Source organism: Varroa jacobsoni, unplaced genomic scaffold (assembly GCF_002532875.2).
Source record: "Varroa jacobsoni isolate VJ856 unplaced genomic scaffold, vjacob_1.0 scaffold_453, whole genome shotgun sequence".
NCBI lineage: Eukaryota > Metazoa > Arthropoda > Arachnida > Mesostigmata > Varroidae > Varroa > Varroa jacobsoni.
In genome coordinates this window covers 105089-127044 of record NW_019213355.1, presented here as the reverse complement: position 1 = coordinate 127044, position 21956 = coordinate 105089, and the positions used below count along the sequence as shown (strand labels likewise).

Here is a 21956-nt window from a genome sequence, read left to right as displayed (position 1 = left end):
ATTAGATTAGCTCAGAATGTATTATAATTATGTGTTAAATCTGACCGATATATTGATACTTTAAATAATCATACATATAATAGACGAGTTAGTTCGCGATTTAAGTGTGAAATATAGATTGCCTTACCTAGGTACTTAGAACTTATGAGAGTCTATCAGAGGGCCGTTTAGCAACCAAAATGAACCGCTTAACATTGAGGAAGGATACTGTCATTTTGATTTAAGCTTTAGCAGAAGATATTTAAGAAGCTCAGAAAGCCTGGAAAAACAGACTAAGCAAAGGATTGTAGTAAGTCTGGGCTGTGTGATGATTGCGTCCCTTCTACAACGAAACCCAGTAGTGACGTTATGACCGATATGAAGACGAAGAGTGTGGTTCTGCTAAGGGGAAAAGTCACTAGACGCAGAAGATTCAACTAGGCGAGAGTTGCGCTCTGAATCAGGCGACATAAATGCTCGTAAGTAAGGCTAAATTTTGCATCAATACAATGCTGACTGTCGGTCGATGAATACAGCGTATAACGGATTCCGCGGCTTGGCCAGTTCGCTCTCAAAGTCAGCCATTGAGTTTCTGCACGCCATTTCTGCGAAACGTTCCCTTTAAAACTCATGTTGCTTCTCTAGTGTGGCGTGCCCACTACCTAAGCGGCTGTACAGTTGCTTAAGTCGGAAAGCAGCATATAATAAATGCTTTTCTTCGTCGTTCCCCGCCATGATGGCCCTCTCTTTTTTGAGATCACTAACAGGGTATCATATCTCCATGGAAGTGTACCAGTATGTAAATATTTATTAAATGGTGCCGTCCAGCACAGTGTTAAAACAAAAGAGCATTTAAGATGCTCATTGTAGACCCTACATAGATCGATATAGCTTCTCGCTGAGTAGGCTCCGAGGCCCTAGCATTAGTTTCCGCACTGTAAGGTATTGTTGGAAAATATTGCGTTGTATTGATCTTCTGTCTTTCCACGCCGCGGCCAGAGAAAGTACCGGGCATGGTATCATATCTGTGTTGACGCAAACATCTCCGAAAAATGATTTATAAGAGCTTAGGAGCCAATCGGATCTGCCATGTTAAGCTAGCCACTTGTATGGTTGATGTTCTGCATCGGCAATCACACGAGACCCCAACGTTCAAGATATCATTGCCTTTGTGACGTATACACTTTTTAAAAACGGAAGCTAAGGGATAACACTCCGGCTCTATAAGCCTGAAGGTTATCTGGGGCCCTACTTACGGGTGATGGAAGGGAAAGAATCTAGACTCAATTATTTACACCGCCAAGTTGCTACGCAAAGGATTCGGCATTTACCACGTCAAGGAAACCTTCGTGGGTGTGTTCCAGGGACTTGTCTACATTTTGACGTCGCGATGGAGCTTAGCGTTGAAAGTTCAACTAGCAACTGAAGTACAACTTCAATAGTGAGGTCTACTGTCATCGGTATGCGAACACGAATGCTTGCTCTCTTTAAAAGTTCATGATTCTCACTCTAAAGCTTTAACCTATGTTTTTCGCAAATATATCGATAACAGAAATTCCTACATCCCCCAGGGAAAGTTGGTGTCGAGATGGGATTGACTACCCAGCAACCATAGTCCGACGAGCGTGTCCTAAAAGGCCATAGTACGGCTTGAGTTTTGCCAGCGTAGGTAGGCGTTAAAGTCGCAGGCAATGACCAGAGGAAAGGCAAAATGAAAGGGCAGCGTTTCTATTTCACTGACGCGTTCCTCCACCAGTACAACGTTAATTCCGATTCAGCCAGCCGAACGTGGCTTCTAGGAGACACAGTCGTTAGTCACGTAGAGCAGTGACATTATTGTGTGCTAGGCTAAAATCGCCTACTTTATGGTTGTAAAAAATGAAGATATCTTTGTCAAGGCGGCCTGGTCCGTTGCTTTTCAGTGCAAAACAATGCGCAGAACAGTAAGTGGTAGGTTAAAAGGGTTGTTCCTCAAGTCTCCATGAGCACAGGCATGCCTATTCTATACAGGGCTTTTGGAGGCGAGGATCGCCGAACTTGTAATTTCCTTTTAGTTCCACTGTGTCATACTTCGCGTTTCCGCAGGGCCCGGTCTTGCGTTTGCGTTCAGTAATCTAAGCTAACCCGTACCGGAGCCGGTCCCCGGTCCTTCAGTCATTGAAACTACCGGAATTTGCTTCACGAAGCCCGCGATGATAACGCGGGTAGAACCCATTGGCCGTAGTCGAACTGCTCGCCTCGATGCTGTCCCCGTTATTGGTGTCTCTTCGATGGTGATTCGACCTCTCTGTCTCACACTCTCTACGCAGCCTCTTTCTGGAATCGTTAACAGATTTACCAAACGTGTCGCATACAAACAGCGAATAAGAGAGAGAATGTTAAAATTGAATCCATTATTAATACTTTAAAGCAGTCGATAAAATGGAATTTATAACAATTGAAAGGAGACATTATAAATAGCCGAGAAACCATTTTTATTAGTATTAGTGAGACCGGATGTAGAACTAAAAAAGACGTTTTTGAAAAATATATTATTTCAAAATAAGGTGTAAATGACCCTTGTCTAAAAACGCTGCCAGGTGCGCTTTAAGAATCTCCATTTTCATCTAGTATATAACTATTTTGATGAAGCGCGACATAATCTTTAATGTCACCTAAGTTCTTTATGTTCATAATGAACAATATGAATAAGATAATAATATAACACGTGTGATTACATATTTGGTATGCTAGGACTTCAAACTAAAATGAAAGAAAAAACATAAATCTTAATCGTTTTTTAAGAAAATTTAATGTGAGTTCAAGTACATTTTTCTATTTAATTTGATTTCCTTATCCTCTTGCGCTGTATCCTCTTGCTGATGACCTGCTTAAAGTTTTTTCTATGCTCTTTTTATTCATCCGAAAACCATGCCATGCGCTAGTACCTATAGCAAAGAGGCAGGTGCAGTTACCCCCGACCCAAATTCCACAAGGAATCGTCATGTCTTCAAAAATAGTCATTGGTCCCAAATTCGATCAGCCTTGTAGCCTTCGTGCTTTTACTATACACTTACACACTCTGTCTGTAATAGACATTGCATCCTGCCGTAACACAAAACGAAAGCAAGCAACGTCGAATCAGTCTTACTTTACGTTATCACCGACCCACTTTGAACTATGGCCGCGAAAAACTAGATCTGAGGATTCAGAGACAGTTTAACGACGTAACAGGGAACGTAAATGTGTCTATCAAAGGGTGCACATAAACGAAAAACCCGTTCATAAGGCCCCTATGAAGCCAGCTTAGATCATCAGGCACTGGTTTAGTATTTTACGTGTCTTACATCCCGTACCCAAACCCGTTAACTGTCGCTTCAGACGGCTGGCCTGCAGCGACACGAAACAAAGTGTCTCTAGGTTGTGCTGCGAATTTACATTACCACATGCCCCTAAGTTTAGCAGAGCGAACACGCTAGTCATTGTGTTATCATGGGGACGTTAGTTAGTAGAATAAAGCCGTCTTGCGAATCGATACGCAATGGCACGCACCTGCGCGACTGGCAAGTGGGTCCGCGATGATCTAGTTAGAGCTGACTGCCCACACCCTTCGGCCACGCTCTTGTTAACACAATCGAGAAAGACAGACAGGCAGCAGGTCTATGTTTAACGACATTACAAACAAGGGCGCGGGCGCAAAATGTGGATAAATGACATATATTTTATGTGTTTGGTTGAGCATATATATATATATATATATATACAAAGCAAAAAATTGCTCGTACGTGCTGAAGTCTCAGCGACGCCCGTTTTAAATAATTTGTCTAACTGTAAATTGTTATCACTCAATTTCTTTGTCTGCCTCTTTTTGCGCTACATTTGGTGGCAATAACGTGGTTTCTCGGGCATTTCCTCTAGAATATATATGCAGCCTTTCTGCATTAATGTTGTACCTAAATGCACAGGAGAATATTTTCCGCGGTGCGATGGAGGGACGTAGTGCTTGTGATAATAAAAGTAAACAACTGTGAAAGGCAAGTTACGATTATTAGGTGCTTTTTGTAAATATACTTTTTTGAGTCCTATTTGAATCGCAACACTTCACTATCTGCCAACACTTCTAATCACAGGCAGCTGCTTGATAAAGGTTTCTTGCTCGAGAAAACCATCACTCGTACATTCCTGCCCCTCTCCACTCGTGCATACGTGCCAATGCTAAAATATCTCAACAACTGCACGCTTGTAAGTCCACATCAGCGGCAAGGATCAAAAAACGATCTTCATATCTTCAAGACCGTCTTCTACTAATTGTTGTTCGACAGCAGGGCATAACACCAAATTCAAAAATTAGCTTGAGCGTTTATCGATCTTCAATAATCATCGGCTACAAGCTAATCTGACGTAGAAATGCATTTTTAAGTGTTTTATATATTGCTTATACAATTATACTTTTCATTAACACATTGTGTATGCATCTAATGCATATACAATGTTGATGCAGCGGCTGGATACTGTAGGGTAGGTTGATATTAATTCTTCAGAAATAAAAGGAAGCTTTGTAATAATTTTTTTCTTTGATAGATTGACATGTTAATGTCTTTACCGCGTAAACGCTTGTCTGCTTCTCAACGCTATGTGCACCTCGATCATTCATTAAAATGCGTAAAGCAACAAACACACCGTACCGTTGAGTTGTTGCCATACTATACGGGTTCTCTTGTGCAATTAAGAAAGAGATTCATTATGTAAACGAACGATGCGACTGTGATGAACGAGTTCACATTAGGTCACGTTAACGGTCTATGCGGACAATAGATATGTAACGAGATTTGTTCCAAGAACATTTTCTGAGAGATGAACGGATACTCATATGCCCTAACCCTACTGTCCATAATAGATGTGCAATCCGTTTTCTCCATAATTAAGGAAACCTAGTACATTAATCTATACGACAGTTCATGGTTATATTTGTGACTAGCTCACCTGCTAACATGTGATTCTGCTATGTTCTATTATAATGTACTAAAATCTCAAATGTAACAAAAATAATATCATATCATCTTTCTCTACACATACTCTAAAAAAATAACAGACGCTCTGGTTATTGTCTATTGCACCCAAATTAATAAACGCAATCTCATCGTGGCTAGACCTTAGCTGATGTTGTCGGTGGCGATCAAATCATGATGTAAACCTAAAAACATGAATACTGAGAATTTTTTAATATACCGGAACCTCTCGGCCATCATTGGCCTCGCATTCTCTGCGCTACATACAAAAAGCGAATTCGGCCTTTAAGTTCGTCTTGTTTCTTATCCTCCACATTGCTCTTTTCATTACTTCTTTTTCCTCTTTTTTGGCGAACAGATGTCGAACAAACGAGAACTGCAACTGGAGACTGCTAGCGGCAAACCGTGCGCTAAAAAGTGCCTCTCGGAAATTTCTGCAATCACAACAGTAGGCGGCGGTAGCGGACCACAGCCGCAAGTAGTGCAGAAGGACACGGGACCTCCGGCAGGTCCTGTGGCCGTCACAATCAGAATCACTGAGACGAGCAGCAGCGAACCCGGACTTTCGGCGAGCCCCTCGACGCCAAACAGTCCCCCAGGTTCAACCGATCTCAACGAGCCAGCCAGTGCATCTGATCCCCTGCGTCCGCTGAGTCCAGAACTACCCGAGGGTGCAAGTGAAGGCCCTGGTCGTCATTCCTCATCAACAGGACACCCCACACACTCGCCGGCTTCAGCCGGAATTGGGGCTTTTGCGGTTGTTGCGGTCGAAGGCAGCGATGGAAACGGAAACAACGGCGAAGGCGGGGACGGGGACACAGCCAAAGTGATACGCGAATCCGGACAAACGACGGCCGCCGACCATCCTACTACCGACGCGCCCGCCGACGGAACGACCAACCCCGCCACACAGAAGACTTGCTGCTTTTGTTGGTGTTGTTGCTGTTCTTGCTCTTGGTAAGAACAAGTTGATAGTTCTATTCGAAATTATACAGTGGACACTTTGCATGTTTACTTTATCATACTTCATTCACTGGCAGAAGGATTTACTACTACTTTTCGATACTTTTTCGCTCGCAGTTTCAGTACGTGTTTCGCAGTTAGCTGACTACTGTGCAATATCGCGTTGCGCTTTGACTGATTGATCTCTTAGTTCCTTAGGATTGTAAATGTGCGCATGACTTACCTCACTTGAACGACGATTTATGCATTTGTAACACCCCATACCAACTAGGTGTTGACTATTAACTTGCTTTTCGATGATAGGTCTTTGTTTAGTACGAGGTGCTTCAAGTAATGTTTGTACTGATGCTGTAAATCCGAACAACCGTTCAGATGGCCCTGAGTGTATATGCTTCTCTCTGTAGATGTTGAAATCGACTTTTGAGTTTATAAAAAATTAAACTTAGCCATCACCTTAGGTTGATAGTCCACGCAAATATCTCTTATAAGAAAACATCGCCGCTGAATCATGTCTCTGACGTTATGTGAGCGATTGCGCTTGTTCTTCAATTTTTTCTGTTCTAGCATTGCGAAGGCTGGGTTCAGTTTCAACAAACTAGAAATATATCATCGGTTATTCAATATATCATCGGCAATCAAATGCCGTCTCCGCGCTCATCGACACTCTATCGTTTCAATACCCACAAGGAAAGCTAGAACTGATTGACGAATTTAGTCCGTCACTGCATGTTGTGCCCGATATTTACCGCTATTTATTGTTAGTAACTATTTCTTTCCATGATCACGAAAAGCTATTGAACTTTACTTCGACTTGAACTTCTAGCGCTCATTTACAAATACAAGTTTATGCTGTCACTTCTAGATCATTTCCGGTTTTATTGAATTTTGTAATCGATCATACAGATAAATGATTTACATATATACAGAGCATAACTGCGGTCAAGTAATTGCGTAAGGCTCTTACTTTCAGGATTTATTACCTCTTGAAAATCTTTTCGTGGCTTTATTCCAAAAGAAGTCAAATTTTAAAAACTATAACTCACGATCAAATGTTCATCACAGTGCAATCACTTCCAGCTTTTTTGCTTCAGTAATTGGTTTTTACATATGTCCTATCCTTATTAGGTTCTGACGACAGGTGCCCGTAGTCCCTATATCCCCCAAAAGCAAAGCAAGCTTAGTCAATCTCTGCCTTTTTACCTCCGAAATTTACGCCATTTTTCTTTGCCTCCAGACCATTATTCGATGACGCCAGTTCTGCTCCGTTTGGACAGGGACGCACCAGAAACATTTGTCGCTATGACGCCATTATTGCCGCTGATACTGTTCTGAAAAGGACAGTTACTATGTTAGAGACTGCTACTCTCAGACCGCAGTCTCCAATAGAATTTGAGAGACACTATCTAGCTGCTCGAGTGGCTAGCACCTCAGCTTGCTTCATGGCCATTTGATCCATGAAGCAAGCTGAGGTGCATAGCATGAATAGCATGCAGTCGTTTATTGGCAAGACATCGCCAGTTACCATTCACTCCATCCTCGATACCCGCAGCCGATAATTTACCCCTTTTACTTCTTCCTCGCCTTAACCTGCCTCCTTCTCACTTTCACATTCACTTTCTTCTGCGATGCAACTCTAAATGTCTCAGAACACATATTTGGATAGCGCCTTGATAACAAAACATGCAAACGGGGTTGGCTCTACCGCATGCAGCAGGTTTCCAATCGGAAGTTTTGTAGCAAGCCAAGTTAGCGTGTTGACACTTATCGTATCCTGAGTTTACTCCGCTTTTCTGCCTCACGACAAGCTACCTGCCTGTACCTTGCTGTATATGCTGTTCCTTCTTCATTGCTGCTTTCCTGAGTCCTATCTCATAACTGAGCGTAGTAGCTTCAACTCTTAAAAACAGAAGAGGCTTTCATCGTCCTGCTTTTAACAGCTTCAGCGCATGTTGGAGTAGCGTACGGAGTGTGACATTACTGTGGCTTGAGATACAGCCACAAGGCTGCAGGCTGCCGTCCTTATTCATGGGGCATCGCTCCCTATTCGCAAGTGGCGTTCACCTGCCCATGTGGTAGAGCCCCCGTTTATTACTGCACGGGAACTGCCGGGCGAAACAGTGTAGATAGGTCGTACGTAGCTGGGAAAAAAAGACGCATAATCGAGTGCAAGGGAGATCAATAGAGCTAACCATTGCGAGAAAACGCTCACACTCAGCTAAAAATAGGAAGAGATAAAAACTGAGAAAAAACCAAAAAAAATACTGGCGCTGTTTTTATAGCTTTGTGTGCTTGCTACTATAGACGTGTGCACGACTAGCTCAAGTACAGCGGTCGCTGAAGGAGGCACAAGAGGCGCGCGTAGCTCTACACGTTGTTTCTATCTTTTCCGTCCCTCTTACACTTAAGCTCCCTTTGTCTTAGTAGTCACTAGGCCAGTTGCTGTATTAAAAGCAGGCCGTAACAAAGACCTATTTAGGTTGTTACGGTAGTCGTTCTTCTGGCGTCTGGTGGTTCTGGTGCAATACGAATTGCCACGTTAGCACCGTCGGCAACAATGACAATAGTGGGGCACTTTGGGAGAAAGGAAAAGAAAAAGGTTTTGGTGCGCCCTTTCTTCTTCGATGTCCTTTGAAAGCCTAAACTGGTGGACTAACACAGAACTACGCTTTAAGCTACACCAGCCACATAACCTACGTTACGTCACGCCACGGCAAGACGACGGCAACATAGGCTCACAGAACTGTGCGCATTATTGATTCGCTGCTTCAGGCCGAATGGCTGGTGTTTTTAGGAGAACGCCATAGAGACTCGGCCCGTTTTGCCGAGATCTGCATAGGCTGGCCTTCTTTGCTTCTGGCATCATCCCATAAACGAACGCGGCGCTTCTGGTCTGCTAATTTCTCAGACTTGCCCGGATATAGTACACTTAGCCTTGCGGGGGGCGCTACGAATACAGGCCAACGTAACAAAGGTCGCTATCGGCCAGTAGGTCAGAACCGGCCATGCGACTGAGTGCGGAGTAAGATCCTCGGCCTTGCATCTCATAGATATCTGGCTGGCTTGCTCTATTCATTTTCGCATAGAAAGCAACAGGCAACAGGAGGCTTGGCTGCCGATAGTAATAACACTAGCGGAAGCAAATATTGGAGATTCGAAAGATGGGAAGACCGACCTAACAACTTGCTAGGTCGGTAGTCAAGCATATGGGCGTACGCCTACTATTGTGGTGCTGTACGCGGCGAAGTCGGCGCGCTTTCTGTGAGGTGCCGCGTAATGGAATAGAATGCTGCACGTACTTGAGAGATGGGTCCGCAAAAATTGAAAATTGTACACCTGTTGATAATGGTGTATTGATTTACCGGTGCAGACATAAAATTGCGTCTTTTTTATTCTGCATTATCAATCAATGTCAGTAATTGGCACAAGCAAGTGTCGCCCTATCAATAAAAATACGAAACAGTAAAATGCAAGATGTCAATGCAATTCTATTTCGCGCTCGTACGAATGAGCGGTCAGCTCTAATTATGCCACAACTCATTGACGAGTAAGCCGTCTCTCTTCATTTTACTGATGGCTTTTGCTGTCTTCCATAAAAGATCTTCATGCAGTAGCTATACCGATTTGAAACAGTATGATTAGCTACAGATCTGACACGTACGTTGCAGTGAGTAGTAGATACGCATACGTATGTCGATTCTCTACTGATACGAATTTCTAGCGATTCTTCTAAAAACAAGCCTCGGTGCTCAAGGTGGCAGCAGACCCGTCAACTAGCAGTCGTCGAAAGCGTCGCATAACATCACTCTTTAGTGTGCAAGCACGAAGTAACGCGGGCGTGTTCTCTAACAGTGAGAATGCGTGACTACTAAAATTGACTCAGGGGAAAATCGTAGCAGCAGCAGCAGCAGTAGCAGTACAGCGCATTCACTATGGATGGCTTTGACGCCATGTACGCTGAACGATGTACGTTCGCCGCTGTCATTGTTGGCTTTTCGCGTCTACTTAATTATCTGCGGTTTGGACAGTAACAGCAAAGGCAACCACAACAGGCCTTACCAGCTCACGACAAATGCTACTACAGGATTCGTCGTGCGCTGCTAGGGCATTCGCAGTAGCCACTACTTTATTTGTCCTGCAGCATAGGACCCTTGGAGGCTATCTGTGCACGTCCAGTATTTTTTTTTGCGAACAACCTTAGCAGCAACAGGACCCCGGTCGTCGTGCAGGGCGCGACAGCACGGGACATAAACAAACATCCGACAGAGCTTGCTGATTCCTTCTGCCGCTTTCCATTTCAGGCGCCGTTGTAGTTGTCGTTACCACTGTTTCTCTTTCATTTCACTGTTGGCTCTGCCTGCCGGCGCCGTATAAATCGATCCGGTAACGCTTAGTGAGCAGCGAACCGATTTGAGCCAACTCGAAAGTTCGCTATCCTGCCAGAGACTTGCCGTTGAATAGCCCAGCGAACAGCTTTAAACGAATAGAAGACGAACGGCAGAAACCGTGAAAGCAAATGTAACGAATGCCGCCATTATGGGTAAGCCAAAATCAATCTTCGAAATCGCCTAGTGTTTTAATGCGCTCTTCGGTGCATCTTCGCACCCTCTGGCTTCGTCTCGATATGCGCGATTCAAAGCGTCCATTTGTTTCGGACAACATACAGTATAGCGACACAGACCTCAGTATGCAACACGCATTGACTGCTCATACAATCCCGGAAACAGTAAGAGTAATCTACAACGATGAAAACCTCAAACGCGGCTGAATGGCCAAAATTTACTGACGTAGGAATAAAAAAAAAGCCGTCATTAGCGGTGTTTCTCCATTTTTGGCCCGCACTTTGGTAATCGAACTGTCGGATGGAATAGTTTGTGTAAAAAGTCATAACTGCTTCGGGAACGTGTCGAAGTTTTGTTTTCATATGAAAACAGCTTAAAATATTACGATCACAACAAGAACACTTGCCTTAGCTGTGATCGGTCGGGTACCCCTTCTCAGCCATCAAGTCCTAGCTTTCCTTTTTTTCATAAATAAAGAGCTGAGTCTGCAGCTTTTATTTGGCTTCGTTGTCTGAAAATTCACTTACATTTTGAGTGTGTCCAACATCTCCTAGGCATTCCGTTGTATGCGCTGCCTACGAAGACTTGACTTAGCGCACTCTCGACTGAAATCCAGCTGCTGACTCGATCTTATTAGTGGCTGTCTTGAAATTATTAACAAAGATTGATAAGCCATTGCCTGATGTACTCTGTCAGTGAAAATGAATCATGGCATAAAGCCGAGCTTCGTGGCAAAACAAACCCTATCTCGAAGCGCGTCTCCGAATGTAACGCTACCTTCTAAATCATCATTCCCATTATTGTTTTCCTTGTTCTCGTCAATTTCGTTAGCGTTTTTAATGGAGTCGGATCTTGGCAGTCGGATCAGTAATGTCGAGGAAACGTAACTTCATTCTCCCGTCATGCGAATGCAACCGGGCTGAAATGGCGGTGGCGTATGGCTCTCAGTTTTCCGATCCAGATTCACATTCGCAATGACAGCAACATGTGGCAATGGCGGCACCGATGCAGGCCAGTGGTACTGTTGGGTCGCCCGCTAATACCGATATGGAATCGATTAACAACAGCGATGGGGTCTGTTTCTTTCAGCAACAACGGTAACATGCGTTCGGAGCATGCGAACTCGAACAGCGAAGGACATTCTGATCAGCTATCCGCCACCGAACTCTGGGGAGAGCACTCACCGTAAGTAACGCCAACCGGCGCCAATTTTAAATATAGTCACAATACGCTGCCACACACGTTCTCAGAGAACGGCGGGCAGCTATTTAACTTAGCAGTATAGTACACGTATAAAAAGATTAATATAGATTGAAGAACGTTGTAGAAATACGACATGAGCCGATGTGCATTTTTCTGAGTGCTAAAGTTACTCGACACAGAATATTTCAACAATAAACAGAATGATACATATACGGCGTACTTGAAAATCATAGAATACTAATAGAAAGAACTGTACAGCAGTATATTGCGTAGGGCTGATATGATAAAATATTAGTTATGCATATATGAGTGTAAGTGTCATGCAGCATTGACTCAGTAAACACTATTTGGTTTTGACTTTTTGTGCAAGTAAAAACATCTAATTAGAATCTTGCCAGATTTACACATGCTCAGATGTATACGTACATGTTTTGACTACTGGATCGTCGTGCCGGAAAAAAATACTAGTGACAAAAATTGCTAATCTTTCCGCTTTCCTGTTTAAACAGCTGCGACTAGTAAAAAAAACACGAAAATTACAAACATGTATAGTTAGGTTACCACCAACACTTGACGCGGTAGATGAGGGTTCGCTCATAGTGACCAGCAGAATTATCATAGCGGCCGTTCTACCAAACACCTACCTGTAATGACTGTTTGCAACTGTGGCGATGCTCTCTGCGTGGTACTGTTTTCGGTTATCATCCGCCTTTGTCGCTGCTCTGTCTACTAGTGCAGCTGCTGTTGTTAACTGCTTTACTGTGACATAATTTCGTTCCTCGACCGCGTTAGCACCTGCTAAAACAGCAAACCGTAGATGATAACGTAAGGAAGCCTGTAGAAGGGTTGTCAATCTGTGGAATGATACATATCGAGACCGCACCTTTGCTGAGGCAGCTGCGGCGAAGACCGAAGTCACGCTATGCTGGATGCTGCCGATGTCCCCTGAATCACACGTGTTCATGTGAAATATGTAGCACTTAGTCATCATAAGATGCCGAGTGGTTGCCGTCGGTATTTTACTAACGAGTTTACGTTGTTCACCATCAACCATACTGGCACTAATATACTTAGAACTTGTTTCCGTCTCCTTACTAAATTTAGACGCTCCTGTAACGCAACGATGACAGGACGAACAACCCGTAAATAAGCATTGCTAGGTTAGATTTTTCATGAATGGAACGAATGGCAACCGTATGTATGTACAGTATACTGTAAACTAAAATCTATGGCCTTTCCTTTGCCACTCAGAGGCCATCTATAGGTTTAAATCTTTCGTTACTGTAAACTTACCTTTGCCCCACCTTGTATATATACAACTTTATTTCTAGTGTCTCAATTACAAATGGCGTAACTAAACGATTTGAATGGACAGTATAATATAATGCTGTTATATCTATTGATGGGCTGTGATGCACCGTTCCGTTCATGTTAAAAAAAGTCCTCCATTGATTTTCAACTCTAATCAAAAATAGCGCCTTGTACGAAAAGAACTCCATAACTTTAAGGACGTGTCTCAATTTTCCCGCTGCAACAGTTCGAGCGGTAGTATCGCTAGTCTGCTTCGAATACTCTTCGCCAGTTTCAATAGATTTCGCGAGGATATGTCTCTGTACCATTGTCGATAAAACATAAGCACGTTCGGAACCTTTGAGGTGTGTACCGAATGCGGATAAGCAGCATCTTATGACCGCATTCACTATTCAAATTACAGACGTATGTATAAGCTAGGGATCAAGTGATCAACGCCAACAACAATTATAATTTTATACTAACCAGCTATTATATGTATTAGACACTCCAAACGCCCATGCACAATATCAACAGGTATGACAGTCATGCCAATTTGATATTCATATGATAGAAGGTCCTTATTAATAACCACTCAGCAAGGCAAGGTCCTCGCTGATTTTTCTCAAGATGATGATCGAAACGTATAAAGCTGTTTGAATTGTTTAGGTAGAACATACTCGTTTAGCTTGCCAAAACTCGATGTTCGAATAACTGCTTATACGGAAAGCGTGGAAGGCTATTGCCGTATGCATCCCTGCCTCATATCCCGTTATCGTTTGCGTTTCTGCTGTTTCGTGTCAAAATTCTACGAATTTCAGGCCTCCACTAGATGTGATCCTGGAATGGGGTGGGTCGTTCGATAAACTCATGAGGCATCCAGGTAAGTTGTTGTTGTAATAACTTTGTTTTATTATGACACTAATGTGCTAAGCTAGTTCAATCCCATAAAGCCTCGCCCAATAAGTAGTCGCAAATACCATTAGCTTAAACATATTTATAGATTACGTGACGCTGGACATGCAGAGATGTACACATGGAATCGATAGCTAACGTACTTCGGTTATGGCCAGAAATAGCTCATAATACAAACGGCCAAAGCGTTAAAGTAGCTAGCGTTGAATATATAAGAGTGATCTTGACTGTGATAATTCCACAGCAAATCATACACGGTCATGACAGGCGTTTGGATCCTTAGACGGCTTGTAAATCTTCGAACTTTTTCTCTATAAAAGCGGTGTAATTCATTCAGTGCGTTTTATCCGTTCAGTGTGTCTCCTATTTTTTTTGTAGACAGTGTGAAGGGTTCTGTAGTGAATTAAAGCTTTTTTTATCGAATTGTTCGACGCATCTTGCGGATACGAGGCAAACATATTTAGGTACAGCTTAGATGTATTGAGTGTCTTGCCTTTAGCAGCCGTCAGCTTCTCAAGGCAGATGGTTTAGAAGTTCCACACCAAAGTTGGACATTTTAGCAATCCCACCAGATTTTCAATGATTTCTTCGCCTGTTAAGCGTAATAGATCAGCGGTTTTTTATTTCTAGTCAGTTTAACTAGCCAGTCCATACATATGGACGTAGTAAGTATCCATAAATCACATTATGAAAGGTCATGTCTTTATTTGAGTGCATCTCTCTTAAGTGTTCAACCAAGTTTTGCGTTCATATCGTATATAATAGCCATATATTGACCTGTACCATATAACCCATTGCACACTTTATCGCTTTTCCCGATAGTTGTTTAGACAAATTCTCTAAGCATTTGATGTACCACTGTATCCGCACCTGTATTTACCAACAATTCCTAGAGGCTTTCTCAAAGCATACCAAATAAGTAGCAAACACTCACCCCACCCACGACACGTCCGGTCTTTTTCTAGAGCAAAAAGAAAATTAAGGCTCGTTCAAACTCGCTAGATCGCAACCATTTACGCTTTTTTTTATGGCGACCGCTACATTTGATGAATTTTCAAATCGCTTACAAGGCTACTTTCATACCTACCTAGCCTGATCCTCTTTAGCATTTCACTCGTCTCCGGAAGCAGTCTGTCCATGAAGCGCTCCGAGCTTTGTTATCTGCGTGATCCGAGCAGACCAAACAACCCATTGTCTTAAATTGTTTCTACATAGGACGTGTGTGCTCCGCTGCACAGCTCTAATTCTCTGTCCCTCTTTAATGCTTAGCGATAGTCCGGTATGAGCGAGCCTGCTGTTTCTACTGCTACGATTGCCTGGTTTAAAAATGAATTCAGCCAGAACATAGCTCGTTGACGGTAATCGGGAGTGGTCGCTGGGGTCGTTCATTAGGCGACGCATCACCCCAACTCTGTCCCATATGGCCCCCGTATCTAATGGCAAAAGGCAGCATTGGACCTTGAGCAACTTCCTCAAAGCGGGCCATAGCAAAAGTGCAAGCGGGTTGTTTGTGGCAAATGATAGCTATTTAAACATTCTGCTATCAATGTTATGATGTTGTTGTTGTACAAATGTAGTTAAACTCGGTTCGCCGTCTCTAGGACCGCTACTCTCTTCCTGATTAATTTCACAATTTGTCCCTACTAATCTCTGTTCAGGTAGGTATCTAAACTCGAAGTCTCTGTACCTTTCAAACAACTTACCTTACATTGTATAAGCTGGTTAGTTTGGTACTGGCGTCTTGGTTGACGAATTAGTGGCGTTCGGTATGGCTCCAAATCAGAAACCATTGTTAGCTTTGTCGAAGTCGTTTCTTTTCCTTTGGCATGATAAAACCGGATATGTCAAAGGGTCTATGATCAGAGATTTCTTCGATATAATAACATTCCCTTAGATGATAACTTAAGTTAGACCGCGCCCGGTCATTTGAGCACGTACGTATTGGGTGTCGAAGCAAAGACTTGAACGTCGTGCTAGTTGTTTCGGTGGTGGCTAGTGGTCGGTCATTTCTATAAAAAATTGGTCCTTATTTGCAACCAAGTTCAAGTTTCCATCCAATGGATAGGTATGTTGTCAGGTTGTTACGTATCCCGCAAGCAAGATCGAGGTTGCTATCTTTTAATAGAGATATTGAAACTCTCACATCTTTTCAATAAAATATGAGTAAGCCCTTAGCCTGTAAGATGAAGTCGTTTCTTTTCAAGAGCCCCCAGAGTCGTTGATCTCATTCGGTGTTAAGTCATGTTTTTAGAATCGAACGATCTCTTAGGTTGTTGCTTTTTAACCAAAAATAATATGACAATTTATTACAGTGCGATTTATCCACTACTTTCTATATTCACAAAAAAAAAACTCATTAAAATTCCCAAACTCATTACCTTGTACAGTTTTACAAAAAGGATACAAAGTAATTGATTTGAACGAATACACTGGTGTATTTACTAACAGAATGTATCTCACAAGTGAAGCTCAAAAAACTTTGCAACCCTTTATATGCCTTACATTTTTTCAGTTATTTTCAAACGCACCGCTTAGAGAGCCTGCTACATCTAATGTTCCCATTAACCATTTGCTCTTTTAGCTGGGCGCAAAATTTTCCGCGATTATCTACGCTGTGAATACAGTGAAGAGAATATTCTCTTCTGGTTAGCCTGCGAAGAACTCAAAAAGGAGACCAAGGAGGACCAAGTAGAAGAAAAAGCGCGTCTTATCTATGAAGATTTCATTTCAATCCTTTCTCCGCGAGAGGTAAGTCCATAACTGAGAAACATTACCATCACCATATGTAAGTATATAAGTGTATGCGTGCAAACGTATGCTCTAGCCCACAGCCCTCAATACACCTAAGGGTCAGCTGATCGTCAATGAATTGAGCACCGCCACCCTTGACGTTCTCTCCATGTGACAGGACACTGTCTTTATACTCACGGCAAATTTCATTAGATTCCGCGGTAAATAGGTGATATATTTTTCTTCGTTTCGTTGCGCTCCTAATGTAAAAAAAAACCTTATTTTTATTAGGTTTCGTTGGATTCTCGAGTGCGCGACATTATCAACAAGAACATGGTCACGGGTCCAACCGCGTCGGCGTTCGACGAAGCCCAGCTGCAGATCTACACGTTGATGAAGCGCGATTCCTACCCACGCTTTGTTACTAGCCCTATCTACCGAAAGATCACGGAAATGCCGGCCGCCTCGCGGAAAGGTAGCGCTGCTTAGTAGCGAGTCACCCAACATAACTACTATTGATAATACAGTACCAGCGGCCGTAATTGCTAACCATAATTCACTAGTAACAATCTATACTCAAGACACTAGTCTACAAAAACTGACTTCCCGCAACAATAATAGTTAAATGCTAAAAAGAAGGCAAATTATAAGGAATACGATGTAGATGAAAAAATGCGAAAAGCTGAGCAAGTAAAAAAGACAGACAATAATCAAGGAAAACGTAACACATTATGTTAACGTCGCCGGTCTTTCGCCCGCTGCTTTCATTCGAGAACTGAATTGGAATCGAATCGACGCAACAGACCGAAGCCAGCAGCTACAGCAGAAGATCAGAAAGACAATAACACAGTGATACAAAATCATAGACAGGAAAAGGAGGACCCTACGTATGTATTCATAATATTAACGCAGTTAATTGCCTGTATAGAAAGTGAAAAGTGAAACAGAAAAAGGATAAACAAAAAACTATAAAACAAATGGCCACTCTCGGAGCGTTTGCCGACCTTTAAAACATAGGGTAACCGTGGTAGGCAATATATATGTACATATAGAAGTTTGATCGATTGAACAAAGACACGAAGCTAAACAGGCAGAAGCGAAACGAAGTAGGCGGTGTGGAAAACTACAAGAGAGACATGTGACCGCGACGATTATGATGGAGGTGATGACCATGGTGCGACGTACATTACGCCCCGACCTGATCAGCATTGGACTTGTTTTCAGAGCCGGTATGCGTCCAAATTGCCAGCTCAAGGGGTGACACAGGCATTAACTGATTGATTACTGTATGGTTGATGAAGGCCGCCCGTTCACCGGATCATACGGCTATGACTCCGTTCATTCATAGGTTATTGAGACACATCTAACACAGAGCATCTACTGCCAGTAGCAAGTCGGACCCACCAGCACGATCGACTCATACAAGAAGAGCAGCAAAAAATACGCTATATTTAAACGAAAATAAGCTATATATATATATATATATATATATATATATATATATAGCTTATTTTCATCATTCGTGCGATGCTGCCGACTGCACGCCACTAACACAACTGACTCTCAAACTACCCCCCAGAACACGTCTGTGCAATAATTATGTAACAAATAATACTAGTTATTATTATAACGATGGTAATACAAATAGTAACTATAATATGAATGATACTGATACAAATAATAATATTGATGACGACAATAAGATGAATACAAGAAGACGTGATGATTATAATCCTCTACTGATGAGCCACCTGTAATCTGCGTTGAGAACGCGACCTGACCATAAATCGGAGTATGAGTATAATAGCAATGACGTTAATATCATTGGTGGCAATGGCTAACGACATAAAAGATCATTTGAATATAACCAGAGTAGTGTTGCTGACAACATTTTTCATGACTGCTGTATGGTTAGAAGGCAAGCTAAACTTAACGAAGGAAAGAGAAGGGCAGACGGAGTGTGTGAAGAAAACTGGCTCTAGTCACGACGTCTCAGCAAGGCGACAGCTAATAATCGAAACTTTATAGAAGAATATATGCATGAAAATCGAATCTGTCTCCGTCACTCGAGCAGCCGAAACAACAAAAACAACGATGACAGCGCTACGATCGCACAGGCGGCGAAAGCAAATACAACATGAACCACTGCGAAATTAAAAGATCATAGAAGCGTTCACTTTTCGACCATTTGATTGTCATTTAAGAGAGCTGCGAATGATTGGTCACAGTTTGAGCGATCCGCACAACAGCTGAATATATAAGGCGTTTATATGCTATCAAAGATTCATCATTTACTATCATGCACGGTCGTTATGACGACAAGCTTTAAAAGATTCTAAATCCGCAACTAAATACGTTGATACCTATAACTGGGCAAAATAAACTGAAAAAACTGAAAAGAGACAGTAATGTATGATATACATCAACTATCAGAGTTTTGTCTGAATTACTACGGTGTTGATAATGTACTACTCTGATGCGCATTGGGTGATTCGGGCGCGAAATACGAACGGAGCGAGGCATCCACGTGACGTCAGCACTACCCAGGTTACGAACCCAAATACGGCCGATGACAGGTGAGAAGAGAAAGATCAAAATAAAAACAATCGAACGTAACGATCTTGAGCGACACCGTAAAAATATTTTGTCAAAGGTGAAATCCAACAAACGAGAAATACACGTTCCATAACCATATAAAATGATGATCCAAAATCAAAATAGTTACAAAAGTTTGCAACGACAACGGCTGCTACGGTAATAGAAGCAATGATGCAAACAGAGAGTTGCAGCAAAAACGGATCGACCCTACCGCCGCCATAAACGCTAGCTACGAGATCGATGATGAAACGATAACGACCAATCTAATCGTTGTGAGGCTGCCGGAATTTACCAGCTTAAAAAATGGCTGTGAGAAAACGTTGGCAACATTTCATTTGTCAGGCAGACAAGGAGACACGAGAATGATGCGCGTATGTAGATTTGTGCAAAAACAATGAAGGCATTTTCGAACGCAGACAAACGACAGCCGAGTGGGAACACAGCAGAGAGAGAGATAGAGAGTGTGTGTGTCGTTGGGGTCAATTTGTCCATGAGACGGCGAAAACAGTGCGCAATAGGAAATAACAGCGCAATGAAGTGAAACTTATCGAGAGCTATATGAGGTTCACGTGCCAGAGGTATACGACGGCATGGAATGATCCTCACAATAATAACAGTGGTGTCTAGGTTGTATGAAGATGGATCGGCGTATAGGCAATGACTGCAAGTTTAGTCGGCGCGGATGCTGGTGGATCATAGATGGAATTGGATTCGATCGAAGTTGGAATACGGACATGGAAGAAGACGATATCGAGCTGAGTGCAATTGAACGGAACGAAATAAACGGATAAATGAAGCCGAGCGGAGCGGGTCGCAATAAATAACGGCTGCAGGCAGCTGCACCGTGACATGGAGAACCCTGAAAGAGAAGCGGAATCAGTCGCTGAAAAAGTAAAAATGAAGCAAGAAGTAAAAGAAATAGTAACGATAAGGATCAAACAAATAACAGCAATGAAGGATAAACGAATTCAACCGAGACCCATATCAGAGTTCTGAAAGATAGATAAATACAGAAGATGGGAGCTGGTTAGCGTCGACGAACGTTGATGATCGCGTCGTTAGGTTAGAATGATGATAATTTATAACAATAGTAAGGACAATAATGATGATGATATTCCGTACCTGAAATCCCAACCCAACTTGTTCACTCCTTATTAATTTATCCGTCAAATCATTGCTATCGTTAATAGTGATAATGCAATAGACGATGCGGAAAAGACCATATGCTGTGACTACCTGCACTGTTTACCTAGTAACTTAGCACACTGCTGAACTGGCCACGTTAGTCACCGTATCTGCCACAATACTATGCCATGACATCATCACAGATCCAACACGAACTATTGCCTAGTCGAAATTAAATGATCGTTACACAAAAAATGATGTCGATGAACGCAATTGCCTAATCGTTAAGATGTCATACACCTTCTTTACAGATAGGGTCAATTTACACAGACAAACACACAAACTTTACATGCGCACACACAAATACATACATACATACTTATAGGCGTATCATGATTTATATACAGAGAAGAATATTATGATTCATTGTCGGAGGATTCTTCATCCGGACTTCTGCGCAAAGTGTAGATCCTTTGTTTGCTATCGTTTTCGATTCCAAGATACTGCTATGATTAGTTTAAGGTGAAAGACCTTTCAAGCACTGTCCTTATGTTTTTATCATTATTATTATTAATTAGTATTGTTATCGCTTCGTGTACCCCGAAACTGGCAATGAATGCAATGGTACAGGGACAAATTTTAGGGCAATAATAGGATGAAGAGCACAGCGAGGAATCAACAAAATCTTTATTATACCTGATTGATGGACTGACTGATTAATTAGAATAGTGGAAGTATGTTCGTTCATTCGAGAGCAAGATGCAAGAAATGCGTATGTTTGCGCGTGTGTGTCTGCTGCCCAGCGTATCGGAGTGCCCGGCAAGTGCAAAAACAAAATTCTGATTGTGGTTAATAATAATAATAAAAATAACAACAGATACCAAATATCTCACATCAATAAGGAACGATAAGATAGTGAAAGTGATACACGTGTTCACTTAATTCGTGACTGAATTACTGCAGATATAGTTAAAGGACAACTAGGGATGAGGGTGACGATAGTGGAATGATTATAATAGCGGTCATTGATTGGTTATTGTTGTTGAGATTAGGCAGAAAACAACAAATCGCAGTGTTTAAAGTAAACGAACCCCGTTAGTGAACCGATGACAATGAGCTGCATGAGCACGATGGGAACGGACGAGAAAAATAGAATATGAAAAAATCGCAGAAAATAAGATACAGTCATAGCAAATATATCCACGAAACGCAATACGCATATTACCATCAGGTATTGTTGTTTATTATCGCAATTCTTATCTTCACTTCCGCCATCCGCCCTTCTCAGTCCAGCATCTCTTGTTGTAACGAGGTCGGCACAACAACGGGATGCGTATCAGGCCAACCCTATATTATTAGTATTTTTAGACGCTCGCAATTGTCGCACTAGGCTTGTGTTAAAGTATGGGCGAAACAAACTGAAAATGAAACCAGTCAAATGCAAAACGACATTTATTTTTTTCTATAAGTGTTTTTAGAGGAAAAGAAACGAGCTTGTTCCCGCATCTGTATAGATTCAATTAATTCGGATTGGGGTGTTTTAGAAGTAACACGATTTCTTGTACAAGACAAAACGGATTAATGAAATGTCTACATACTTATTGTC

General features: G+C 42.2%; 1 protein-coding gene and 2 long non-coding RNA genes across 5 annotated transcripts in view; 1 reads left to right on the top strand and 2 right to left on the bottom strand.

The window, feature by feature from the left end:
• Dhit (regulator of G protein signaling double hit) overlaps nt 1-20364 on the top strand; it is a 50040-nt gene extending 29676 nt beyond the window's left edge. The window contains exons 2-7 of the mRNA XM_022833447.2: nt 5326-5924; nt 11579-11674; nt 13804-13865; nt 16479-16645; nt 16919-17102; nt 18543-20364. Coding sequence (XP_022689182.1) covers nt 5326-5924; nt 11579-11674; nt 13804-13865; nt 16479-16645; nt 16919-17102; nt 18543-18655 — 1221 coding nt within the window. The 3' untranslated portion in view covers nt 18656-20364. The remainder of the gene's footprint in view (nt 1-5325; nt 5925-11578; nt 11675-13803; nt 13866-16478; nt 16646-16918; nt 17103-18542) is intronic.
• On the bottom strand, nt 6787-8615 carry LOC111260574 (uncharacterized). The gene is made up of 2 exons (XR_002680413.2): nt 7750-8615; nt 6787-7258 (listed from the first exon to the last, which is right to left on the bottom strand). It is a non-coding gene; the product is annotated as an uncharacterized LOC111260574 (long non-coding RNA).
• Nucleotides 20365-21674: 1310 nt separating the features above from the next.
• The window catches only part of LOC111260573 (uncharacterized), a 6189-nt gene continuing 5907 nt past the window's right edge, over nt 21675-21956 (bottom strand). For all 3 annotated transcript variants that reach the window (XR_002680411.2, XR_015311113.1, XR_002680412.2), the window contains exon 4: nt 21675-21768. This is a non-coding gene — a long non-coding RNA (uncharacterized LOC111260573). The remainder of the gene's footprint in view (nt 21769-21956) is intronic.